This window comes from Mastigoproctus giganteus, chromosome 10, assembly GCF_048544385.1.
Source record: "Mastigoproctus giganteus isolate SK-2022 chromosome 10, ASM4854438v1, whole genome shotgun sequence".
Lineage (NCBI taxonomy): Eukaryota > Metazoa > Arthropoda > Arachnida > Uropygi > Thelyphonidae > Mastigoproctus > Mastigoproctus giganteus.
Window position 1 is genome coordinate 178968083 of NC_143584.1, and position 24941 is coordinate 178993023.

The 24941-nt window shown below is 34.3% G+C and overlaps 1 protein-coding gene across 2 annotated transcripts; it reads left to right on the forward strand.

The window, feature by feature from the left end:
• LOC150079580 (actin-binding Rho-activating protein-like) lies at window positions 1-23070 on the forward strand. 2 transcript variants are annotated; one of them, XM_090383797.1, is made up of 4 exons: window positions 38-128; window positions 1368-1429; window positions 7660-7998; window positions 21853-23070. In XM_090383797.1, exons 3-4 carry the CDS (start codon window positions 7666-7668, stop codon window positions 22084-22086), a joined length of 567 nt encoding a protein of 188 aa, XP_090239923.1. In that variant the 5' UTR covers window positions 38-128; window positions 1368-1429; window positions 7660-7665; the 3' UTR covers window positions 22087-23070. The 2 variants fall into 2 exon arrangements, with proteins under 2 accessions (XP_090239922.1, XP_090239923.1); XM_090383796.1 differs by lacking the exon at window positions 1368-1429 and having other exon boundaries at window positions 1-128.
• The last annotated feature ends 1871 nt before the right edge of the window (window positions 23071-24941 follow it).

Consider the following 24941-nt stretch of genomic DNA (forward strand, 5'->3'; position numbering starts at 1 on the left):
TTAAAAACCCCTCTGCTGGAGAAACCATAAAGCCTATACAATACTTTTGCATCGCAAATCGTATTACGGCATTTATTCTTGGTTGATGGAATTTCGTTGTATTTGATATCTGTATTAATAAGACAAAGGTAAAAGTAACTTAATACCTTATCGATTGAATGCTTTGAGTAGAAAACATTAAAATTATTAGAGATAATGCATGCTATACATTAATCATATATATATATACATATACATTAAATGAAGAAATGTCTCTAGAGCTAGCTGTAAAACATCCTGTTATGGAACAGCCATTTATTCATCCTTTTCCTCAGTATCCTGTCGGGTTTAGGATAGATATCTTTCCATCTTCTTGGGCTTCCTCTTAACTTGTAAAGTATAAGAACAGCTATTTACCATTTGTAAATAAATTTAAAAAAAAAATAATAAATATATATATATATATATATATATATATATGCTATCCTCCATGTGTTGGAATGGAATACCAGGTTGGGAAAACCTTCCACTGTTAATGTGGCATCTGATATGCCACTTTTTCAATGTTTTTTTTTTAAATTTCAATGTTTTTTTTTTTTAAATTTATTTTCTGTAATTTGTAAATTTCATTTACAAATTACAGAAAATAAATTTAGCACAATAAATAAATTCGATGAATTTGAAGTGCTGGTCAAGACATCAAAGGCAGATATTGTTGGAAAATCAGAGACCTGGTGTCACATAGATGTAAGGAATGTAGAATTTTAATCTGGGGAGTATACTGTGTACAGAAAGAACTGACAGGATAGCAAGGGACAATGGGTTATGCTATTAGTTAGGAAACACAAAATCTAAGGCAGTGCACTCATTTGACATGTGTGGCCAGTGCAATGTTCAGTCAGTTTGGTGTAACATAACCATTGGGAAAGCAAAAATAACAGTAGGAGTGTGTTATAGGCTTAATGACTGATGAGTACAACAAACAAATGTACAGAGAAATAGAGTGGGCCAGTAAATCAGAATGTCTTATAATGGGGGATTTTAACTTTCCAGATATTGACTGGAATTTGTGGGTTGGTCACTTGCACACTAGCAAGACTGTTGTGGATTTATTGGATGACTGTTTTCTACAGCAGCATGTTCGAGAGGCAACCAGAGGGAGTAATACTCTTGATCTGATTATCAGCAGTGATTCTTCATGCATTAAATGTAAAATTTATTGTCTATTATAAGGATTCTGTTATTGCAATATTATTGCAATTGAATACTAGCATGCATTGTTTTTTTTTTTTTTCATGTCTTACATAATTGTCAAAATTACTAACAATATTTATAATTATTTATACTGTATAGATTTCTAAATGTATTTCCTATTATTATATTCACAGTAACAATTAACAGAGCATGATTATAAAACAAGGACTAAGTGCTATGCACCTTTTAACTCTTGGTAAGTTTTTAATTGAAATACTTTTTATTTGAAAATTTCTGATTATAATTGCATCAATTGATTATAAAAGCATTCCAACTAACATGCTTCTAACTGATTACTAATATATAGTGTGTACATTTATAGTCACTTCTTCATCCAATTAAAATAAAATAAAAAAAATTTTTTTTTTGTTTATATTCTGGCATGATCATTGTGTCAGAGGAATGTAGAGTTAACCATTTTGACAACGAATACAATCATTAACTGTGTTTTGCTTACTTTGCCCAATCAAACTTTAATTTTTTTTTTTTTTTTTTTTTTGTACGTAGAACTTTGTGTTTCTATGTACAAAATTGGAATTAGCAACCACATCTTATCTTATTTCTGACTTTTATATATAGTTTAATCATGTTGTTGAGTGTATAAAAGTTACTAACTGCTATATTAACAAAGTTCACTACTGATGTTTTGTGTGCTAGAGTACTGATTAAAGTACAGTAAAGTCTTGATAACCTGAAGTAAAATAGGATTATGAATGGAATTATACAAATACAATAAAAAAGTATTTTTAACTTTATTAAAATTAATTAAAAAATTATGAAAACTTATAACCTAATGAACAAAATGATAATAAAATTATCTAATTAGTTAAACATAATTAAAATATCTAAAACAAACAAACAAACAAACTCTATTGTCAGGGAAACGGGACACATGCTTTGTAAAAAGGATAGGTGGAACAGGACCAGGGTATGTCTGCCAGGGGCAAAGGTTGATGACGTTGTAGAGCGGATATCATCTTTTAAGGGCACAAAAGGTGATATAGTTGTACATGTTGGCAGTAATGATATTAAGAGTAGGAGACCGGCGGAATTACTTAACAAGTACAGGTCACTGTTGAAAAAAAGCCGTGAATTAGGGTTGAATTTGAAAGTGTCTGCAATTCTGCCCAGACACGATAGGAGGGAGTATATGATGAGAGCCTTGTCGATCAATTCGGCCCTGGAAAGATTGTGCAAGGCTCAAGGGGTAGAATTTTTTTCAGCCTGGTCTGTACTTGTTAACAGGAGAGACTGCTTCTACAGGGATGGGATACACTTAAATAGAAAGTGTGCAAGAATGTTTGCTGATGCTATCGAGGCAGTGTTAGGTGGGTCGGAAAACTGCTAGATTGGGGGGATACAAGGACTAATAGATTAACAGTAGCCACTGGCAGAGGTGAAAGTGATTCTTGCACTGATTCTATTGGAATGAGCCGCAGCCTGGAAAATAAGATGCAGGATATTTCAGAGACTGCTGGGAATCATTGGGGTACAAAAAACACATAGGTTGTGTTAGGATAGCTAAGAAAAAGAACAGTTGCGTGTACACCAATGCTAGGAGTTTAGTAAATAAATTTGATGAATTTGAGGTATTGCTCAAAACATCAAAGGCAGATATTGTTGGAATTTCAGAGACGTGGTGTCACACAGATATAAGGAATGCAGAACTGGAATTTGGGGGGTACAATGTCTACAGAAAGGATAGACAGGATAGGAAGGGAGGAGGGGTTATGCTATTAGTTAAGAAATACATAAAATCCAAGGAAGTGAAGCCAGTCGACATCGCTGGAGAGTGCAGTGTCGAGTCAGTTTGGTGTGACATTAGCATTGGGAGATCAAAATTGAGAGTAGGAGTGTGCTATAGGCTTAATGACTCTGATGAGTATAATAAGAAACTGTACAGGGAAATAGAGTGGGCCAATAAATCAGAGAGTCTTATAATGGGTGATTTTAATTTCCCAGATATTGACTGGAATTTGGGGGCTGGTCACTCACACACTAGCAAGGCTTTTGTGGATTTATTGGATGATTATTTTCTACATCAGCATGTTCGGGAGGCAACTTGAGGGAGTAATACTCTTGATTTGATTATCAGTAGCGATTCTTCATGCATTAAGAATCTGCAGGTAAATGAACCACTAGGTGGCAGTGATCACAGTGTGCTGAAGTGGGATTTACTCAAAGAGGTACCTACCATTAGGGGTAAAGGGAAGGGTTATTGCTTTCGTAAAGGCGACTACGATGGACTGAGACAGTATTTAAATTCTATACAGTGGGACCAACTGATGATGTTACCAACAGCAAATTCAAAATGGGAAGCATTCAAAGAACTTATCTTGGAATCTACTAGGCTTTACATACCAACTAAGAAATATTGTTCCAAGTTTTAGGCCTAAGTGGATGTCAGATGAACTAATGAGACATATGGCAGAGAAGAAAAATGCATGGGATACATACAAATTAACACATGACACAGAAGCCTATGATAGATACAAATTGATCTGTAACCAAGTTACAAAGGAGGTTAGGCAGGCGAAGGCAGATTATGAGAAATCTTTGGCAAGGGATGCAAAGAAAAACAGCAAAGAGTTCTTTATTTATGTAAACTCTAGAAGGAAGAGGATGAATCAGATTGGTCCACTTGATATCGATGGGTCAACTGTTGATGATCCTGCTCATGTAGCTAACAAACTGAATGAATATTTTGCATCGACATTCACACATGAGGAGTTATTCAGCGAGGGGAATGCCAGAGGTGTATTCAACTCTGGCAGTAAGCTAGAGAATCTTGTAATAACTGAGAGTAAAGTGGAGGAGAAATTGTTGAAGATAAATACAAGAAAGGCACCTGGGGTGGATGGGATCTATCCAGTTATATTAAAGGAGGCAGCAAAGGAAGTAAGCAAACCCTTAGCCATAATTATGAGAGCTTCCTTGGACTCGGGGGAAGTACCCATGGACTGGAGATGTGCAAATGTGACCCCAATTCACAAAGGAGGATCAAAGGGCGACACAAGTAATTATAGACCTGTTAGTTTAACTTCTGTTCCTGGAAAATTAATGGAAGCACTGCAGGATCATCTAGACAAGACTTCAGTTATAGCTCAGACACAGCATGGTTTTGTTAAGGGGAAGTCTTGCCTGACTAATTTGATTGGATACTATGATGCAGTCACAAAAGAACTGGATGCAGGGAATAACTTTGATATTATATACTTGGATCTTAGAAAGGCTTTTGATACTGTTGCACATGGAAGATTGCTACACAAATTGGAGTAGTGTGGCATTGGAGGCAAATTGCTGCTATGGATAAAGGGGTGGTTGAGGGGGAGAAGACAGAGAGTGGTAATCAATGGACACTGCTCATCGTGGACTAATGTTATTAGTGGAGTCCCTCAGGGTTCAGTATTGGGTCCATTATTGTTTTCTGTATTTATAAATGACATTGATGATGGTATATCAAGCTTAATGTCCAAGTTTGCAGACAATGCGAAGGTTGGCAGGGTTGTCAAGGACACAACTGACACTATGCTACTGCAACAGGATGTGGAAAGGTTGAGCAGATGGGCTGAGAGGTGGCAAATGAAGTTTAACATTGACAAATGTAAAGTACTACATATGGGAAACAGCAACCCCAGAGCAACGTATCAACTCTGTGATACTACACTGACAGTGGTAGAGAATGAAAGGGACCTGGGGGGGTGGTTGTGCAGGCAGATATGAAGTTTTCTGAGCAGTGCAGATGGTCTGCAAGAGTAGCTCATGGTGTATTGTCGATGATATATAGGAATTTTTCTACCAGGGATAAGGATAAGGATTATTCCCTTGTATAAGGCAATGGTCAGGCCACACCTAGAGTACTGTATACAGGTCTGGAGGCCTCATTTCAAGAAGGATGTAGAGATGCTGGAACGAGTACAGAGAAGGGCAACAAGATTAGTGAATGGAACAAAGGGGTGCTCTTACGAAGAAAGGCTTAAGTTTTGCAAATTACAGTGTCTGGGGACTAGGCACCAGCGAGGTGATCTGATAGAGGTGTATAAAGCCTTGAATGGTTTGAGCATGCTCATTGCCGATGGGATTCTTCCTCTTGCTCAGAATAAACCTGAGCGGGCATGAATTCAAATTGAGAAAAGACAGATGTAGGATAGACGTGAGGAAATTTGCCTTTAGCCAGCGCGTGGTTGGTTGGTGGAATAGACTTCCATCCCTTGATGTGGAAGTTGATAGCCTAAATAAGTTTAAGGCTCAGCTGGACAGGTATTTCGAACGAACAGAGGGGTGAAGTGGAAGTGGTTATTTTTTATTTATTTATTTTTTATTTTATTTTTTTGCCTGATGCTGCATAAGCTTGCTTTCTTGCATCAAATGCCTCTACTAATGCTAAACACAACAAGTTAAGTACTGTATGCATTACATTTCAGGCATTTTCAGTTTTAGCATAAACTTTACTAAAACTTAATGTGATGTTGATGTGAAGAGTAGCTATGAGGTGGAATTTGTGTACTAATACTTGGGGGGGGGGGGGGTTGCAGAAAAATGGATTAGTCTGTTGGCATGAAAATTGGCACAAAGGTACATAAAAATATTCTAAAGAAGTTCTGAAACTCTGAATAGGATTGGTGTTATTGTTCCAAATTGATAGCATTTTTTTTTTTTTTTTCTGGAAGGGAGGGAAATGGGAATTAGTAATCAGAATTAGGCTTAAAACCTTCAAAGGGACCATTCCTTCTCAGGCCCACATTCAAAACATGCTTTCATTTATATGTATACATAGATTTTTGTATGTGGAGGGAACTGGCCCTAAAACTTGCCAAACAGCCAAAATTGATATTAATATGACTTCTTTATTGGATAATATCCAAATATAATTATATATATATATATCGATTTCCAGAGGGGAAACTTGGGTGCGGATGTAATTAAACTATTAAAAGTTTGGTGCCGGTCTGACTTTTTATTATAATTAATGCCTAAGTATCAGAAACATTTTATTTATTTATTTAATACATATTAAAAAAATCCTGTTTATACTTCGGCACAACCAGGTCAGAAGGAGTCAGGTGGGCTTGAACTATGGTCCTCTCAAATGCATACACTCTTATTCTTGACTGTTCAGTTATATTTGGTTAGTGATGGACATAATGGCAATAACCAGTTATGGCCTTTCGATTATGTCCATCACTACATCAGACCTAAAATAAATTCTGAATAGGATCTGGTACAATCACTAGGTCAGAGGAGTGTACAATTACCAAGGCAAAACTAAAATTATATCAACAGTGAATGCAATCATTAACTTTATTTAGCACCAGCCTGAACCATGGTCAACTCAAATGGAAGTGCAAGTACATTCTCTTGCTCGACTGCTCTGCCACATTGGACCATCTTGAGTTATATATAACTCATGATGGCTTGGGGAAAAAAATTTTTGCATTTCTGGTTCATTCTATTTGGGATGGCTTGACAAATCTGTCAAAAACAACCAGATATAAAATTTCAAGAAAATTTTTTCACATAGAATTAAATTGTTAAATGTGAATGGATGGATAGACATGGTGAACACAAGAGCTGCTTTATGCATTTGTAAACACACCTAGAAATGCATACATTACTAGTACTTGAATTGTATATTAAGTTATATAATTAGTATTTCAATTTTTCAACCAGTATTTAAACAGTTTATAGAGAAAACAAAATTTAATTACATATTTATAACCTATGCATATCCATTATTACATAGGTATGACTTCAAAACTGAAAAGAAGGCCTTTGTAATCCTCTTTCATGATTTTGTGGCTGGCATAATTTAAGTTCCCTGCAAGCTGACTTGGTATTGTACTACTTTTAAACAAATCACAGGTGATCTTTAAAAATACTTATTTCTAATGAAAGACCAGCAAATCCTAAAACAGGCTGTCAGAGCAGTGTCTCAACTTTTAAATATATGGTAGCATAACCTTTGATGCTACATTTTGTTTAAAAGTAGTGTAGTACCAAGGCAAAACTTTGGTAAAAAAGTTGTTTTCTGTTATATGCATTTAAAACCATTAAATTTAATATTTTAACTGGGTGAAGAATAAAAACACAAGAAAGGAAGAGAAAATCCTCTTACTCTTCTTAATTTTGAAAAAGCCAAAATAGCATTAACTACTTTATAATTTTTAAATCAGCATAACTTTGTTTTCTTTGCAAAAGGTATTGTTTTTATATAAAACTTAGTTTATTAAGACAGATTATTGGGACTATACCGAACTTGAAAAAAGTACTTTTTTGTTAGTGGTCTTCATTTATTTTTTGTTCTAAATTTGTAACTATAAAATAAATTTATTGTGAAACAGAACTTCTAATCTAATTTTTCATGCACATTGTTTTACTGCAGAGTAGAATTAGAATAATGTATATGTTTTTTTTTTAATATTTTAGTTAAAAATGGCTTCTGGTCGAAAGGAACCTGTCAAGATATATGGAAATGAAGGATTAGCAAATAGAATAGCTTCATTTCAGAAAAAGGCAAATGAACACAAGGAAAAGCAGAAGTCAAATCCATTTTCAGAATGGGAAGGGTCGTCGCACAAAATAAAGTGGGATAAAAATGATCCTCGCTATGGTCGACCTGTGGAAGGATCAAAAACTGAAAAGCGAGGCATGCAGGCTGGCAACTTAATTAGCGGAGAGGTCCGCTTCTTGTGTGATATGATATATGATTATGGAGAACAAAATGATGATGGCACAGCAGCTATATCATTTGGAGAGTTGTTTGAAGTAAGGCAGTTAATTACCTTTTTTTTTTATATTAAAGTTCTTGTCTGTATTACCAATGTCCAACAAAATCCCAGTAAATCTAGCTAATTACTTTTAATATAATATAATGATATGCAGTTGAATGTGATTATTTCTACATTGAACAGAATGTGATAATATGAACAAAAAAAAAAAAAAAAAAAAAAAAAAGCAAAATCATGGTTACTTCAGTGTTTCATCACTGAAGAAACACTAGTTGGAGTTAGAAAATTTCAATCCAATATGATATAATAGAATGGATACATATAAGACATGTTGCGTAGATGATTTTTTTTTTTTTTTGTGTCCCCCGCTATTATGCAGACATTCAGAAGTCATTAAAAAAAGACAATGTTTAAATTCCATATATCAATTGAAATATTATCTTACATTTTTTTTGATATCACAGCACTCATAAAGCACTGTACATTTTATTCATTAAAAACATTTTCAATCCCTGTGAATCCAGTGGAATTTGTAATGCCAGCAAAAATTTTCTCTAACTCTAGCTAGTGTTTCTTCAATGATGCACTCTACAGTAAGTAACTATGATTTCACTTTCTTTTTTTTTTTTTTTTTTTTTGTTCATATTATGACATTCTGTTAAATGTAGAAATAATCACATTCAACTGCATATCAGCAGTGACTCTTCATGCCTTAAGAATCTCCAGATAAAGAACCACCAGGTGGCAGCAAGCTAATATGTTGATGTGGGTTTCATTTAAAGATATAACTACTGCCAAAGGTAAAGGGAAGGGATTTTGCTTTTATGAAGGCCACTACCATGGTCTTGATATTTTTTAAATTCTTTTCAGTAGGACAAACTGATGATGTTACTAACAGAAAATTCTAAATGGGAGGTGTTCAGGAAAGTAATTGAAGAAGCTACTAAGCTTTTTATACTAACTAAGAAATATCGTTCAAAGGTTTAGACCTGAATTGATGTCAGATGAACAGTTAATTAGCAGCAGAGAAGAAAAATATATGAACTATAGTCAAATCACTAAGGGAGTCAGGCAAGCAGGGCAGATTATGAGAAGTCTTTGTCTAACCTAAGAATATGAAGAAAATTCCTTTTAGTATCAAACATAAGCAAAGAATTCTGTGCTTATGTTAATACTAGAAGGAATGAGAGGAATTATATCAGTCCACTGATATGAATGGCATAACTATTGCAATCTCTCATGTTCACAAAGTAGGGGCAAAGGGCAAAGTGAGTAATTACGGACCTGTAACCATGACTTCTGTGACAGGGAAAATAATGGAGTCAGTTGTCAAAAAGTAATACAGGATCATCTTTAATGCAAAAAAATTTCTTAGGGATGGGGACACCAGATGTATACCAAGTTATAACTGGGAGCTAACTGATTTTGAGATAAGTGGTAGAGAAATTGTTGAAGCTAAAAGCATATTAAGTACCTGAGGCTGTTGGAATCTATCCAGGTATATTAAAAGCATCAGCAGAAGAGGTAAGCAAACCTTTAGCCACAGTTATTATAGCATCCTTGGATTCAGGAGGTGTATAGAGATTGGAGATGTGCAAATGTCTCTCCTATTCACAGAGGAGGGTCAAAGGGATAAATGAGTAATTACAGAACTGTAAGCCTGACTTCTGTGGGGGAAATAATGGAGTCAGCTGTCAGAAAGAATGCAGGATTATCTTGACAGAAATGCAGTTATACTGCATTTTGTGGGGGTTCTGTTTTTTTTATTTCTCTTTTATATTATCTGTCTCCTATTTAACTTGACAATATTTTAATGATAATTTTATCTATCCTTTTTGGTTAGTTCCCCTTTTAAATAAACTCCCCACTCACACCTGACTAGTATCTCAGAAATTTTCAGGTTCAGGGAACTACTCTTTAGATGTATTTAATTCCCTTCAGATAGGCTGGTGTTCAGAACAACAAAAATACACAAAGGTTGTATATAAAAATTAGTTTATTGTACATATTTACATAAATACATCAAAACCAAAATGATTAAACTCAAACACATGACAAGATAATCTAATCTCATCTACTTATATATATATATATATATCATAATCAAAATTCCCCTTTCAAGAACTGATAATGTTTCTTCCTCCTTACACCTGAGCTCAAATAACTTTCAAAAATCTGTTAACATTCTCTTTCCATTACAAAATTAATTTCTTACTCCAAAAAATTAGATTAAACTTCTATACTCTTAATTTCTGGATAAATTGTTACCCCCTTTTCTAACAGATTATAATTTACAACCTTCTTCAATACAGGTAATCATGCCACTGCCAATTTCTACAAATAACTACTTGAACATTTGATGGCTACCGTCGTTTCTCTTATTCCCTCTAATTCCTTTCCAAAATTTATTACTTATTCATTTACTTATTAAATTGATTATTAACAGGTATCGATCACTTCTAATTCCCATCCAAAATATAATTAATCCTTGCCTATCAAACAATTATGAACAAGGCATCAATTACTTCGAATAAACAAAGGACTTCTATATACTTATTAACATGCTCTGTTTATTGTCCTTCAGCACATATCCTACAATAACCTATCCCTTACAACTCAGTAATTCTTATACATATCTCAGTGTTCTGTTAAAAGTTCTACCAATTCGGCTATCGGGGTATCTACAGTCTTTTGTGTGATGGCGAGAATACTTAAGTAAACTAATCACTTACTTAGTTATCTTGACGGGCTCTGCGGCATGTATTTCATCTTTCTTGTGGTGAATAGTAGGTCTATTCCATCTGGAACGCATCTCACAAACTCTTGGAGAGTTCGACAGGAGTTATCGGGTTTGCTTCTTGGGTTTCGGGTACCTTTTCTCCTTAAAAGCGATTCATTTCATCTGGTTAGAACGGTTCTCACTTTTGTTTGGCTCCAGACTTTATCGGTTTCAGCACCATTTATCTCCTGGGTATCAGACATCTCGTTACTTGGTAATGGATTTGATTTCTTCTCATGCTTTGTGAGAGATCCTGCAATGAACTAACTTCTACCATATTCTGCCTCCTCAACTATTTTAATTGCCTTCTGCTCCTTACTGACAATACGTCGGGCTTTCTTTATTGTCCAACAATTTTAATTTTTCTCTACGGCACTTTTCTCCATCCCTTTCACTCCTTCACTCAAAAATACTGTCTGCTACTGACTTACTGATGGATTGACTAACTGACTGACTGACTCACTGCTACATTTTAACTTAACATTTTAACTCTGCTCTGCCTAACTCTCTCCTTCCAACCCCTTCACTCCCTCACTCAAAAAACTCTGTCTGCTTCTCACTGCTTTTCTTTCCAACCCTTTCATTCCCTTTTTGTTCTACCTTCCTTCATCTTACTCCCGAGTCCGCCACGCCTATTACCAGTGGCTCCTTCCAATCCTATACTCGTCCTCAGATTCTTCTCCTTTCATTTGTTAGAAGGCCCTTACTCAGCCTGCCCAGTAGCACCTGTTTCAATACTCCCCCTTTTACTATTCTACCAGATTTGCTCCCATACGGCGTGCCCTTTGATGTTTGCCGATTATCCCAAATAAAAACACTCCCCTCTCACTAACACCTTTACCCTGTAACGTTTTAAAAACAAGAAACTCACATCTAGTGACCATGCATCTATTTAAGGAAACTTAAATGCTGGTCATGAAACCACTTCCTGTTTGCGCCTGACGGTATCCTGTTTGAAGTAACTTTCACTTCTAAGCTAACTCGCTCCCTTTCCTGAGTACGACCCCACATAAATCTTAATTCGTCTGTTTGTGCTTGGACTCATGCTGCTTTACAGTAGTTTTCTTCATTTATTCCCCGCTTATAACGGAAGTTAATGGCTCGGACCCTGCCTTTATTTCTTACTACCCATTAAATTTATATTTCATACTGAATAATTCTTATTATTGAAATCAGACGATATTACTATCTTATTCAACTAGCAACAAGAATTCCTATTCCTTAATTAATAAAACCAACTTCTTATTACTTTTATTCTGTAAGATTTTGTATCTTACAATTTGCAGCAGGGATTTTTTAGAGGAGAACCTGTCTGATCAATCTAATTATCTGCTCTGATGCAACAAAAACTGAATGAAAAAAAATAATTTTGACATCGTATACTTAGACTTCATTAAAACTTTTGTCACTGCTCCACATGAAAGACTGCTATACAAACTGGAGAATTATGGTACTGGGGATAAGTTACTATTATGGATAAGGGGATAGTTGAGTGGCAGAACATAGATAAATTAGGCAGATGGGTTGAGAACTGGCAATTGAGGATTAACATTAATAAATACAAGGTACTACATCTGAGTGGCAGTAATTCCAGAATAATATACCAGTGTGCTACCATGCTGGTATTTTATTCTGGCTGTGTTTTTTTAGTTTCCTTGTGGTAGCACACTGAAGTTATTGGGGGGAAAAAAAGACCTTGAGGTAATTGTACAGTCCAACATGGAGTTCTTGGAGCAGTGCAGACAAGCTTTTAGGACAGGTAATTTGATTCTGGCAATGATGTACAGGAATTTCACCAGCAGGGACAGGGAGTTTATTACATTGTATAAGGCTAGGTCATACCTTGAGTATTGTTAATACCTGTTAGGCTGCACCTTGAGTACTGCATACAAGTCTAGAAGTATCATTTCATGTGAAGGATGTGGAACTGTTTGAACATGCAAAAAAGATAAACAGTCTCTGACTAATCACTTTCTGTTATGAAGAATGACATCACTTCTGCCAATTACTATACCTGGGAACTAGATACCTACAAGGAAATCGGATTGAAGTGTTTAAGCCTTTAAATGGATTGAATAGACTAAATGCTGATGACATCCTACTGTTTCTCAGACAACACACACGCGGTGGCATAAATTGAAAAAGGATAGTTGTGGATGAACATAAATTGAAAGAGGATGTTGTTGTTGTTGAGTTTAACGACACATAAGCTGCTAGGGCCATATTGTGTCTTTCTAATGGTGAATATGAAATATTGGCTTAATTGTGATAACTATATTTTATGATATATTCCTATACGATTTAGGAAAGTAAATAGTTCTTTTTCATTAGAATCATCTCCCAGAATCTGTAATAAATTTATTGATGACTATGTATTAGCTATTGATTTAAAGGTGTTTAAGCAAATATTTTGAAAGTGGGGACAGTCCACTAACAAATGGCAAACAGTCATTTGTATTTGACATGATGTACATTGGGGAGCGCTGTCATTAGTTAATAGATACAGGTGAGTGAGGTGAGTATGCCCAATCCTTAGCCTTCCTAAAATTATTTCATCTCGCCTGTTTTTTCGGAAGCTGGAGTGTCACAGCTTTGGTTCCGGTTTTATTTGGTAGAGTTTATTTCCTGGATAACCTTTCCAGATTAATGACCAGCGGAGGATACATGTGCTAAAATTTGCTTTCAGCCAGAGGGAAATTGATTGTTGGAACAAACTTTCATCTCGTATTGTGGAAATGGGTAGTTTGCATAAATTTAAGGAAGGATTAGACAAATTGTTAGAGGAGATGTATACATGGCAGGCTTCTTATTTTTTTTTAGTTTTACATCATGTGACAGTTATAGGGGAGTTATGTTTTACCAAAATATGCCAATTTTGCATAATCCAGCCAGTAATGTATGGCATACTGATTTATTTTAACAGATATAAGCTCTTAATTTTAGCAATCAATTCTGGCCTTGGTTTTCTTATGATAAACATAATCAGACGTCTACCAATGGTTCTTAGGTTCAAATTACGATGCAACAATTTACAATTTGAAGAGAGCACACTGTTTTTGGTGAGGATTTTTGTAGGCTGTGCAAAGGTTTTCCAAGTAGGTTACAGCAGTGGAATATACTCACAACAGGAACAAAGATTTCAGTGTTTTGAAAAAGACATGAAAAGTTGCTGAAATATTTTGCTATGGAGGGCAGTATGTGTTTTTGCAAAGACATTATTGGAAGGTGCACTATAGCCATAGCAGCTAATGCACCAATAAACTACCACACACACACACACACACACACACACAATTGGACTTCCGAAAGAACTAGGTATCCTGCATAAGTCAGATGAATGCCGTTTATTCATAGATGTCTCAAAATTAAGTTTAAAAGCAGTTTTGCATAATGGCAACGAATTTCCATCAGTTCCTGTGTTTCATTCAGTTGGACTTAAAGAAAGTCGTGAAAGTATGCCAAGGGTTCTACATGCTATTAAATACCAGGATTATGGTTGGAATATATGCAGTGATCTTAAGGTTATTGGTTTGTCTGTTGGCTTGCAGGGGGGGGGGGTTCACAAAATATTGTTACTTTTTGTGTTTGTGGGACAGCTGTGCGACAGAAGAACATTGTTATGCAACAACATTGGGACAAACGGGATGAGTTCATACAAGGACAATGTAATGTAAAATATATTCCTTTAGTATAATCAAACAAGGTTCTTCTTCCACCCCTGCACATCAAACTTGGATTGATGAAAAATTTCATGAAGGGACTAGATAAAGAAGGTAACGGTGGATTTGCATACTTGAGAAGTGTGTTTCCTAATTTAACATATGTCAAACTTAAGGAAGGAATTTTCATAGGACCCCAAATTAGGAAATTCCTGAAAGATGAAGTGTTTGAAACCCAGTTAAAGGAGGTTGAATTGACAGCTTGGTGATCATTTAAGATGGTAGTGCATGGGTTTTTGGGTAATAGGAAAGAAGAAAAATATGAAATGTCTAATTTACTTGAGTGCTACAAAAACATGGGCTGTTGAATGTCGTTGAAAATTCATTTTCTTCATTCCTATCTCGAATTTTCCCCCAAAAATCTGGAAGATGTGAGTGATGAACAAAGGGGAGTAGTTTCATCAAGATATTTCCACAATGGAAAAGCAGTACCAAGATCCCTGGGATTCTGTAATGATGAGGGATTACTGCTGGTTCCTTGTGAGGGAGAGCAAGCAGGAATACAAGAGAAAATTCCTTAGTAACAAACATTTTGAAGGACAGTTACAGGTATGCTGATTATATATTATTGAAATATAACTGTTTTTCCGAAGTTAAATGAGTTATAGAGAACATATATTTTTTTACACTTGTATTACAAACTTGAATTATACATGTATATATATCCCTTAATTCAACATAAATGTTGGTACATCTTTTGATGTAGATGTGATAGAGACTTTTTACGATGATTTTCGCAATCAACACATTTATTTCTTCTAGAATCATATTTTCATTGCAGAGGTATGAAAAAAATATTTTTTGTTGGCTTGTATAGTCCTTTATTCTTGATTTGCTATGGCATATTATTTTCCTAGTTATCAAAAAAATATTTTTTTTTGATGACCTTGTATTTGTATATATTAACTTGACTATTCCTGTTTTTCCAAACTAAACTAGTATAACAGAGTTTTGATGTGATGCATGGTACAGAAAGAGAGAGATTTTGAAACTGCTGAGCAGATAAGGAAAATTATTACATTTTCTTTAAAAGTCAGGGCTACATACTTGAATTCAACACTGCTTCTGTCCCTCCTTTAAGCATAAGGATATAGTACTTCCTTAGGCAGTAAACATTTATCTAAATAATATGGAAAATCATTTCTTGTGTTACATTCTCCTGAGATCTGTATATTTATCAATTTTTACATGTTTTTATTCATATATAAGTTCAGTTTTTCTGTTTTTGCGAAGTATTTATTCCATTTCTTTATCCTTCTACTTTCAGAAGTATAGTAACATTGCTTGTTGTTTTGATTTTATTTTTAATCAAGTTACGTTAACTATTAGAATATTCCATGGTAGGACAGATTTCAGATTTGTACAGGTGAGTAGTTGTTTAGAAGAAAAATAATGCCAAGTGCGATAAAGAAAACCCAGTTTTTTTTTTTATGCAGAGGGAGCAATATTTTTGATGTGTTTGTGCCAAGAAAGATTAGAAGTCAGGGAAATTCCTAATAGAGATATGTTATCTTGTCTAAAAAACATGAGTGTCATCGAAGATGAGCATGGGAGTGCTAGACTTTTTTACAAGAATTAAGACAGGACTGGGTTTTAGTAGGATCAAAATTAACCAAGTTTTCTTTACCACATTGAAGAATTACCTGGAGATTAGCATTTAAGGAACTGGTAGTGAATATTGGAATTTGAAGCTATATGTGCAGGGTAAGGTTTCTCAAACTGGAAGATGGAATATATTGTGCTCTCATCAGCAAAACAATGGATAGGATTTCTAGTCAGTGGAAGAAAGTCATTAATATATGAGGAAAACAATGGGAGAAAGAACAGAACCTTGAGCAACGCCAGCAACCAGCATTAGCAAAGAAGTTAGAAGATGGAGAGCCATCTACCATTATCCACAATGAGCAGTTAGAGAGAAAACTGAATATCATAGTCAGCAGTCCATAAGATAGAATGCCAACTTTTGATTGATTGTTTAAATTCAACAAATGGGCTAAGCTCTGAAAATGAGTTACTAACTTACATGCAAACAGGAATTGTCAGAATAGCTGAGACTCTCTCATGCGATTTGCAATGCATTTAATGGAAAAAACTGAACATGTAATAAATTGCAGCAAGATGTCTGCCACTTGTTGATTGATAACCAAAACCAGCAGCATATCATGATCTTCAAACACATGTTTGCAATAACCCGACCTTCCTTTCAAAGTCATCGTGAGAGATGAGACATGAACTTGCAGATATAATCCATAAATGAATCAGCACTCTTCTCAGTTGAAAAACCCTTTTTCTCTGTGTCTAAAGAAAGCCAGACAAAAGCACTTGAATGTCAAAAGTTGTTGACTTTTTTTTTTTTTTTTATATTTATGGGATTGATTGCACCACACTTTTGTTCCACCAAGTTAAAAAGTTAATTAGCACTTTTGCAAAAGGATCCTACGGCATCAATGGGAAGCTGCTTTGCTTAAATATCCTGGAACACGACATGCTGTAGATTGCATATACTCATATTGCCCTCTCCCTGAAACTTCTGACGAAGAACAATGTGGACTCTGGTCTACTCTCCATTGCTTCAGATATAGCTCCCTGTGATTTTGTTTCTGAGACTAAAATTTAAACTTGGAGGAAAGAGATTAATGACACTTTGGAGATCCAATAAAAATCCACAGAGGCATTGTAAGAGATTTAATGGTGGTTCAGGAAGTGCTTCCAGAATAACAGAATTTCTGGGCAAGGTGTATTATTTTTCAGGGATATTACTTCAAAGTAATTGCAAAAGTATTGTTATTATACAGGGGTATTACTTCAAAGAGAATGTAATTACTTTAAAAATCTATGTAATTCTAATACTATTACAGGAATACCTCATATAGCGCGGTTTCAAACAGCGCGGGTTTCACTATAGCACGGTTTACAAATTGAAAAAAAATTAACTGTGTTACGCACCAATACATTTGACATACTGTAATATGTATGTATTATAATGTCAGCACGTAGGCCAATGTGTTACGGATTCAAGGCCACGCTGTTGTCTCAACTCCCATTATATACGGACTCTGCTAGCATTCATACATTAGTAAACACTCTAGATTCCGAGCGGTGAGGTCGTTAACTGTGCATAAGCTGTACAAATATTTTTCATTGTGTATTTTTATTAAAGATTTTTTTTTAAAAACGTTACACCTTTATACGCAAATATGAGTGGAAAAAAGAAATGTAATGGCGCTTAGAGTTCTAGAGCCAAACATCAAACGAAGTATGAAAGTAAGGCAGGCATTGCAAAATGTCATTCAATGTTATAAAGAGATGTATGCAGGTAAAAAGAAGAAAAAACTGTGCAAACTAAGCCGATCAGTTATTTTTCAAAATAAAAATACAGTACATACTTCACTTATATTCTTTTGGTATGTACATACTGTAATAAAAATCATTTGTGCTGTACTTACTAGTATTTTTCATTTTTATCATTTTAGTTTCTTTTTTTGCAACTCGACCCATATAATCAAATTGTCGGAACACATTACATTAAAATACATACTAATAATATCTCGATCAGCATGGTTTTGCATAACGCAGTATTTTTTTGGCACGAATTAACCGTGTTATGCGAGGTATTCCTGTATTATTATACAGTTGTCACAGCTGAGCGGTCAGGCATGAGAGTACAGAAGTACATGCATTTGAGTGACTATGGGGCAAGCTAGTCTATGTCACTACTAAATACAGTAATAATTCTTGTATTCTGCTCTGTTTTGTGCATTTCTCTGACCTTATGTAGTCATCTTGGAGTATAAACAGAAAATTTAATTATTATGATTATTAACACCTTATATATGGAAATGGCATTTGGAAAAGCCATGTCATAATAGATTGTGGTACTACGTGACCAGTCATGATTCAAATTATCCTGATCTTGTTCTATACCAGTTTAGAATCTTTGTAGCATACCGGATTCAGAACATCTTTTAAACTGCTTTCCACATCCCTGACTGACCCTTGACATAACTGATAATGATCCTGATTTCCTTCAAAAAGGTTTCTCGGCACTCCATGTTTGTAATTTATAATCATCCAGTAGAAAAATAAACGAAACTTGTTGTCACAGTTGTACACTTCATACATTGTCACAACTGTCTGAATTTGCTTTGTTTCCTTAAGTGTTGTGGATACAGCCTATGTAAAAAAAATAGATATGACAGGTTTGAGTGTCTATATTTTTTGATGTATTGGGCTCGTACTGGTGAGTTGAGGATAATTAATCCATGAGAGTCCTAGTTAATGATGCACCCATCAGGAAAATTCTGCATGCAAGTTGTACATTACTCAGCAGTGTTTCTTTTGTGAAAAGGTTTTATGAAACTAGCAGTTTTGTTAGTGTCACATGAGCGTAAAGTGAATGGTTGCAGAAAAATCCAGAAATTTTGAGGTTAATAAAGAAGTTTGAACAATCTAAGTAAGAAGTGCATTATTGGCAGAAACAATTTCATGTCGATGGTTATAAATATTACTATTAGTAGTGACTAATGCAAAATAAATCAATTTTGTTCTCCTTTACAACAATTGAAATGACTTATTCAAATACCATACCCAACTTGTGTACGATAAACTTCCTTTCAACTTCTTGATGTTATGGGAGAAACTAAACAAGCTGAAATTCATACAGTATGAAAAGTTTACAGTGTACAAGAGCAACCTATACATGAGATAAGAAATTTTGCTCTCAAGATATGATCAAAAATTTCAGGGACTGAACTAATATTTGGAAAGTGATGATACTCACTGGCTATTTGGATGGATCACCTACAGAGTCTCCTTGAACACTGGATATACTGATTCCAATACTTCTGCAACTTCAGGATGTACAGTATTCCTGATAAGCTTCTCTTGGAATTGCTAGTTTCCAACTTATGTAAAATTCTGACTTACGTAGAATTCCACGAATGCAACCCTTATGTAAGTCAGGGAGTGGCTGTAATGTGTCATGGTCCAAATCATTTCCTCAATCTTCGCAAATCTTGTCACATTTCAAGGGGGCTTTAAGCTTGGGAAGGAAAAAATCACAGGGGGCTAAATCTGGTGAGGATGTGGGAATTACAGTGGTGGAATGCTTCACAAGAAATTCTTCATTGGAAAGTGCTGAGTGTGCAAAGATGCTGTCATGATACTAGCTCCAATTCCCTGAAGCTCAATTGTTTTTGATGTTTTCTCCAAACAGCATTGTGCAATCACTGTAGGACTATTTTGTAGCATTCCTTGGTCACTCTTAGACTTTGTGGGACAAATTCGTAATGAACAATTCTCAGTTCATTGTATGCATCATTGTCACATTTGATTGGGATTGCCTTTCTTATTTAGCCTTGGAGAAGACAGCATCTTCCATTGAGAGGACTCTGCTTTGGTTTCCTGATCATAGCCACACACCCACAATTTGTTACCAGTAATGATGGGAGAAAAAAAGTATAGGTCAGCAGCACGTTGATGAAGATCCTTGCAAGAACTCACTGTTCCGTGATCATCGACGAGGGCGAGACAGAATTGACTGAAATGCATCACATTCCTAAATCTAGTGTCAAAATTGAATGACATGTCCCACTAGAAATACCAATTTCACTAGTAACTTCTCAGTTAAATGTTGATCACTCCTAACCACATCAGAAACATGACAATTATTATTATTATTATTATTATTACTCATATGGTGCAAGGAAGCTTGAGGCTTATGCTGCACCAGCCAAAAAAAAAAAATTCCCTGAGAGAGAGAGAGAAGCAGAAAGGAAACACCAAGAAAGAGAAGAATGATGATATCCAGCTCAGGACCCTGGGTGTGCCAAGCCCATACTCACCAGATGTGAGCCCCTGGGGGTAATTTGAATCATTGGTTTTGAAGTTGAAGGGCAGCCAAAATGAGAATCATTTTTGATGTCTGAAAAGTCTTCAAATGACATATAGCATCTTTTCTGAAAGCTGTTTTTAACATTTTGTGAGTTTATGTTGCAGCCTTCACTAATTTGAAACAAAATTTGGTGCATCACTGCTCACTAAAATCACTCATTTTAAAATGCAACAAAACATCTTCTGTTCAACATGCCATTTCAAACTGACTGCAGATAAATGGTAATTCATGTTACTATATTTAAATGAGTTACTGAACATGTTGTGAGAAGTCACAGAAACATTGGTTTCAAGATATAGATTTAGAACTTTGTGATCACATCTCATCACGAGTTTGGTCATTTCCATTTCAAGCCAAAGCTGTCAAAGATCATAAACTTCATTAGTCTTCAGACTCTGAAATGCGGCTTTATTATTTTTGCCTAAGACTCTTGTAGAGAATTATTTGGAGCCAGCATCAGAAAACCACCCAACCAAAACTTGCAAACTTTAGTTGGGTGGTTTTTTGTAAAGCTTGCATTTACAAAATTTGCATTAATGGTGGGTGCCAGGGAAGCAGATTTTCTTTACCATCACTCTGGTGATATGAGCCACCTGAGAAGACATTTGAGAGCTCTTCAGGATCTAGTAAGTTTTAATCAGGATTTTTACTGTGAAGCCAAAATTTCAGACCTTCTACTCCACATTGGTAAATACTATAAAATACAATATTACATTTTTAATTTTTTTTTTTTTTTTTTATTATTATTATTATTTCACAGTACAGCAGTTTTTCATAACATTCTAGTAACTGTAATAACCATATGCATTTCATTTGAGTTTAACCTTAAGACTGTTAATAGCTGAACTTTAATTGCCATGGTAGAATTCTTCTCAGCTATATCCTATTGACTTGCACATTATAGCCTTAGATGTTAATGCACCATAAAACTCTAAAACAAACAAACAAATAAACAATCAGCTATATTCGGTGAAGATACCTAACAGATAGACTGTTCACTTGATGTGCGTATAAATAATCCAGTTAAGTTCAACATCTAATATTACTGCCAAGAATGATCTCATTATCATTATGAAGCCATAGATGAAATACCCATTTTTGGGAGAAAAAGAAATTTTGTCAAGTTCTGGAACTTATTTCTCTAAAATGTTTAATCACCTTCTTAATGACTTGTGTAATTGCTCTTCTGTAAAGTTGTTTTCTAAAGTTTTTTTTTTGGTTAGGGGGTGGGTTAGAAATGTGACTTCTCCAACAATTTTTGAATTTATACTGATTTTATATCAGAGTTATGGAAATTCATTAGCCATTGCTATTTTTGTAGTAGTGTATATATTTATACAGTATCTTCACCATCCATTTTATTTAATAAATAAACATTTTATTCTTACAATTATTTTTTGGAATAATATCCAAAAAATAATTATAGATGCCACCATTAATTTTTCTAAATGATTTTATGAATTTAAAAATTTTTTGCACATGTTTTTTTCATGTTTTCAGATTTATACTCGAATCTCAAATAAATTAGTTGGCATGTTGATGCGTGCACGGAAGCATGGCCTAGTTCAGTTTGAAGGAGAAATGCTTTTTCAGAGAAGAGATGATCATGTTGTTATCTATCTTCTAAAATCTATACATGAATTGCGTTTGGAATCTGGTAGAAATGCCTATTACGATTATGAGAAGAAGCAAAAAGAAATGGAGCAAAATGAAGAGGAGGATGGCATCAACTAATTTATAGTAATCTTGTGTGATATTTGGCTTGCATGGTTTGTATTTTCCTCTATCCATAGATGCAGTAAATGGAACCTTTAAATAATATAGAGTAATTGCTATAACTGAAGTTTATTTATAATTAGTATGTCAAGTTCTGGAACTTATTTCTCTAAAATGTTTAATCACCTTCTTAAATTGAAAGAGCAGTTTTAATACATATTGTCCTCATAAATTTCTGTTTATAAGGAATAATTCTAGATATTTTGTGTCTACTATGCTTATAATGATATATGTTTTTTTCTTTGTTTTGCCACTTTTGAATTAATGAAATAATTTACTTTTTTTATGATAATAAATATAAAATTATATGCAATAAATATAGCCATTGAAAAAAAAAAAAAAATACTATCATTGTAATGAGTGGATTATGAAAAGAAACAAAGAGGTAGAAGCAAATGAAGAAGTGGCTATCATTTAATTTCCCAGTAATCAGATGTGATTTTATTGCATAGTTTGTTAGAAAAAAATTTAAACAGCATAGTGGATACAATACCTGTAAGATATTTAATAATAGATAATTGAATATTTTATATGAACTGTTAATTGCATTTGTTTAATTCAGATTTTTCCTACAGTGTGAACAGCTAATATAATTATTTTTTTAACTTTTTATTGTAAATATACTTAATTGTTTTTATCAGAGTGAAAAGCAACAAATGATTCTTAATTGTCTCTACTTCAAAGAGATATGAAACAGTGTTATCATACACAAAGAAAATCATCCAGTCCACATTAAATGGCCTTAAATAGTTTCTACTTAAAAAAAAAAAAATAGCTTCCATAAAGTTAAGTCCCTAATTGAAGAGAGTTGGATGTTTTCCAAAGAGCTTTTAAGTGTTACATCTTGTTAAGTGTTACCTACAAAGACTAACTTACATGTATACATATAATGACTTCACTGTCTTTTGCAGAAAACTTACTGTACTGAGTTTTGATCTCTGTTTTTCTTATTTATATCTAAACATGATCAAAGATTGTTTGTAATAAAAATTTTATAACTAAATATGTGTGTGTATATAAAAATTCATAACTTATTTTTATCTTGTTGGAAGTTGACTGAATGTTTGCATTTATAACTTGAAATCAATAAAGTTTGGAAATAACTAAAATCAGAAAGAGGAGATCTTAATTTAAATTAAATAAAAACATTGAGAATTTCGATATTTATTTTTAGGCCTATTGGCATATATGCATAATGCACTTATTGTCTTCACCATGTCTGTCTGTTCACATGAAACAACTTGACTCCTGGTGGCCATATTTTCATGGAATTTTTTATTTGGGCCTTTAAAGATCTGTGAAGCCATTCAAAAATTTCAGACCAGTAGAAATCTGGCAGTTATTATTATTATTTTATTTTTATATTTTTCTGTTGTCATGTAATAACTCAAATCTCAGTGTATGGGTTTTCATGATATTTTATATTTAGGCCTTTTAAAATGATATGTAGACATGCCACATTTAAATCAGACCAATAGAAATCTGACAAATATTATTTATTTGTCCATCTATATGCATGTACTAACTCTACTCCCAGTGGATGGATTTTAATTTTAATGAAATTTTGTTTGGACCTTTTAGGAAGATTTTAATGAAATTTGGGATGGCTCTAAAAATTGTAGAGCCATACCACAAATTTCATTAAAATTGGACCAGTAGAAATCTGAAAATAATGATGATGATGATTTTTTCATACATTTCACATAGACCCATATTCTCAATTGGGGTGAGGGATACCTCAAGCTTTACCAAGGGATACCTCGGGTGTTGCAACCAAAATGGCGAATTTTCATGTGCTTAGTTTTTAGTAAAATGTGAAAATTTACTGATTTTACCTTGTATTTATTTCTGATGCCCCAGAATTAACCGTGTTTTGAGAAAACTAAATCAAAACCAAACAGCCTGGCCTGTCATAATGCCAAGAAGTCACATAATTTCTCCATAAATCACTTGTCACATGTATATTTGTATAGTTTAGTCCTAAGCAGTTTTTGCCATCCTAAGTGTAACTTCTAGTTGATGAAAGGATACCATGTGCTGTTGTTTATAAAAATTTACTTTGTAACTGCACTTGATGAATGATAGCCATATTCCCCTCCAGAGGTGGCTGTTTGTAATTAGTGTTCCACTGAAATACTCTTTTATTGTATCTCCAGCTTAGGGGAGAAACTAGATGTTTACAGTAATTATTCACTAATGAGTCCTCTTATTTACAAAAATTACTAGATAGCTGGATACTGACTATATCGAATTGGACCAGTAGAAATCTGAAAATAATGATGATGATGATTTTTTCATACATTTCACATAGACCCATATTCTCAATTGGGGTGAGGGATACCTCAAGCTTTACCAAGGGATACCTCGGGTGTTGCAACCAAAATGGCGAATTTTCATGTGCTTAGTTTTTAGTAAAATGTGAAAATTTACTGATTTTACCTTGTATTTATTTCTGATGCCCCAGAATTAACCGTGTTTTGAGAAAACTAAATCAAAACCAAACAGCCTGGCCTGTCATAATGCCAAGAAGTCACATAATTTCTCCATAAATCACTTGTCACATGTATATTTGTATAGTTTAGTCCTAAGCAGTTTTTGCCATCCTAAGTGTAACTTCTAGTTGATGAAAGGATACCATGTGCTGTTGTTTATAAAAATTTACTTTGTAACTGCACTTGATGAATGATAGCCATATTCCCCTCCAGAGGTGGCTGTTTGTAATTAGTGTTCCACTGAAATACTCTTTTATTGTATCTCCAGCTTAGGGGAGAAACTAGATGTTTACAGTAATTATTCACTAATGAGTCCTCTTA

Bases quoted from the DNA above. Each gene is read 5' to 3' on its own strand.
- LOC150079580 (XM_090383796.1), top strand. From the start codon at position 7,666: ATGGCTTCTGGTCGAAAGGAACCTGTCAAGATATATGGAAATGAAGGA. The intron at 7,999-21,852 runs GTAAGGCAGTTA...TCATGTTTTCAG, and splicing joins CATTTGGAGAGTTGTTTGAA to ATTTATACTCGAATCTCAAA.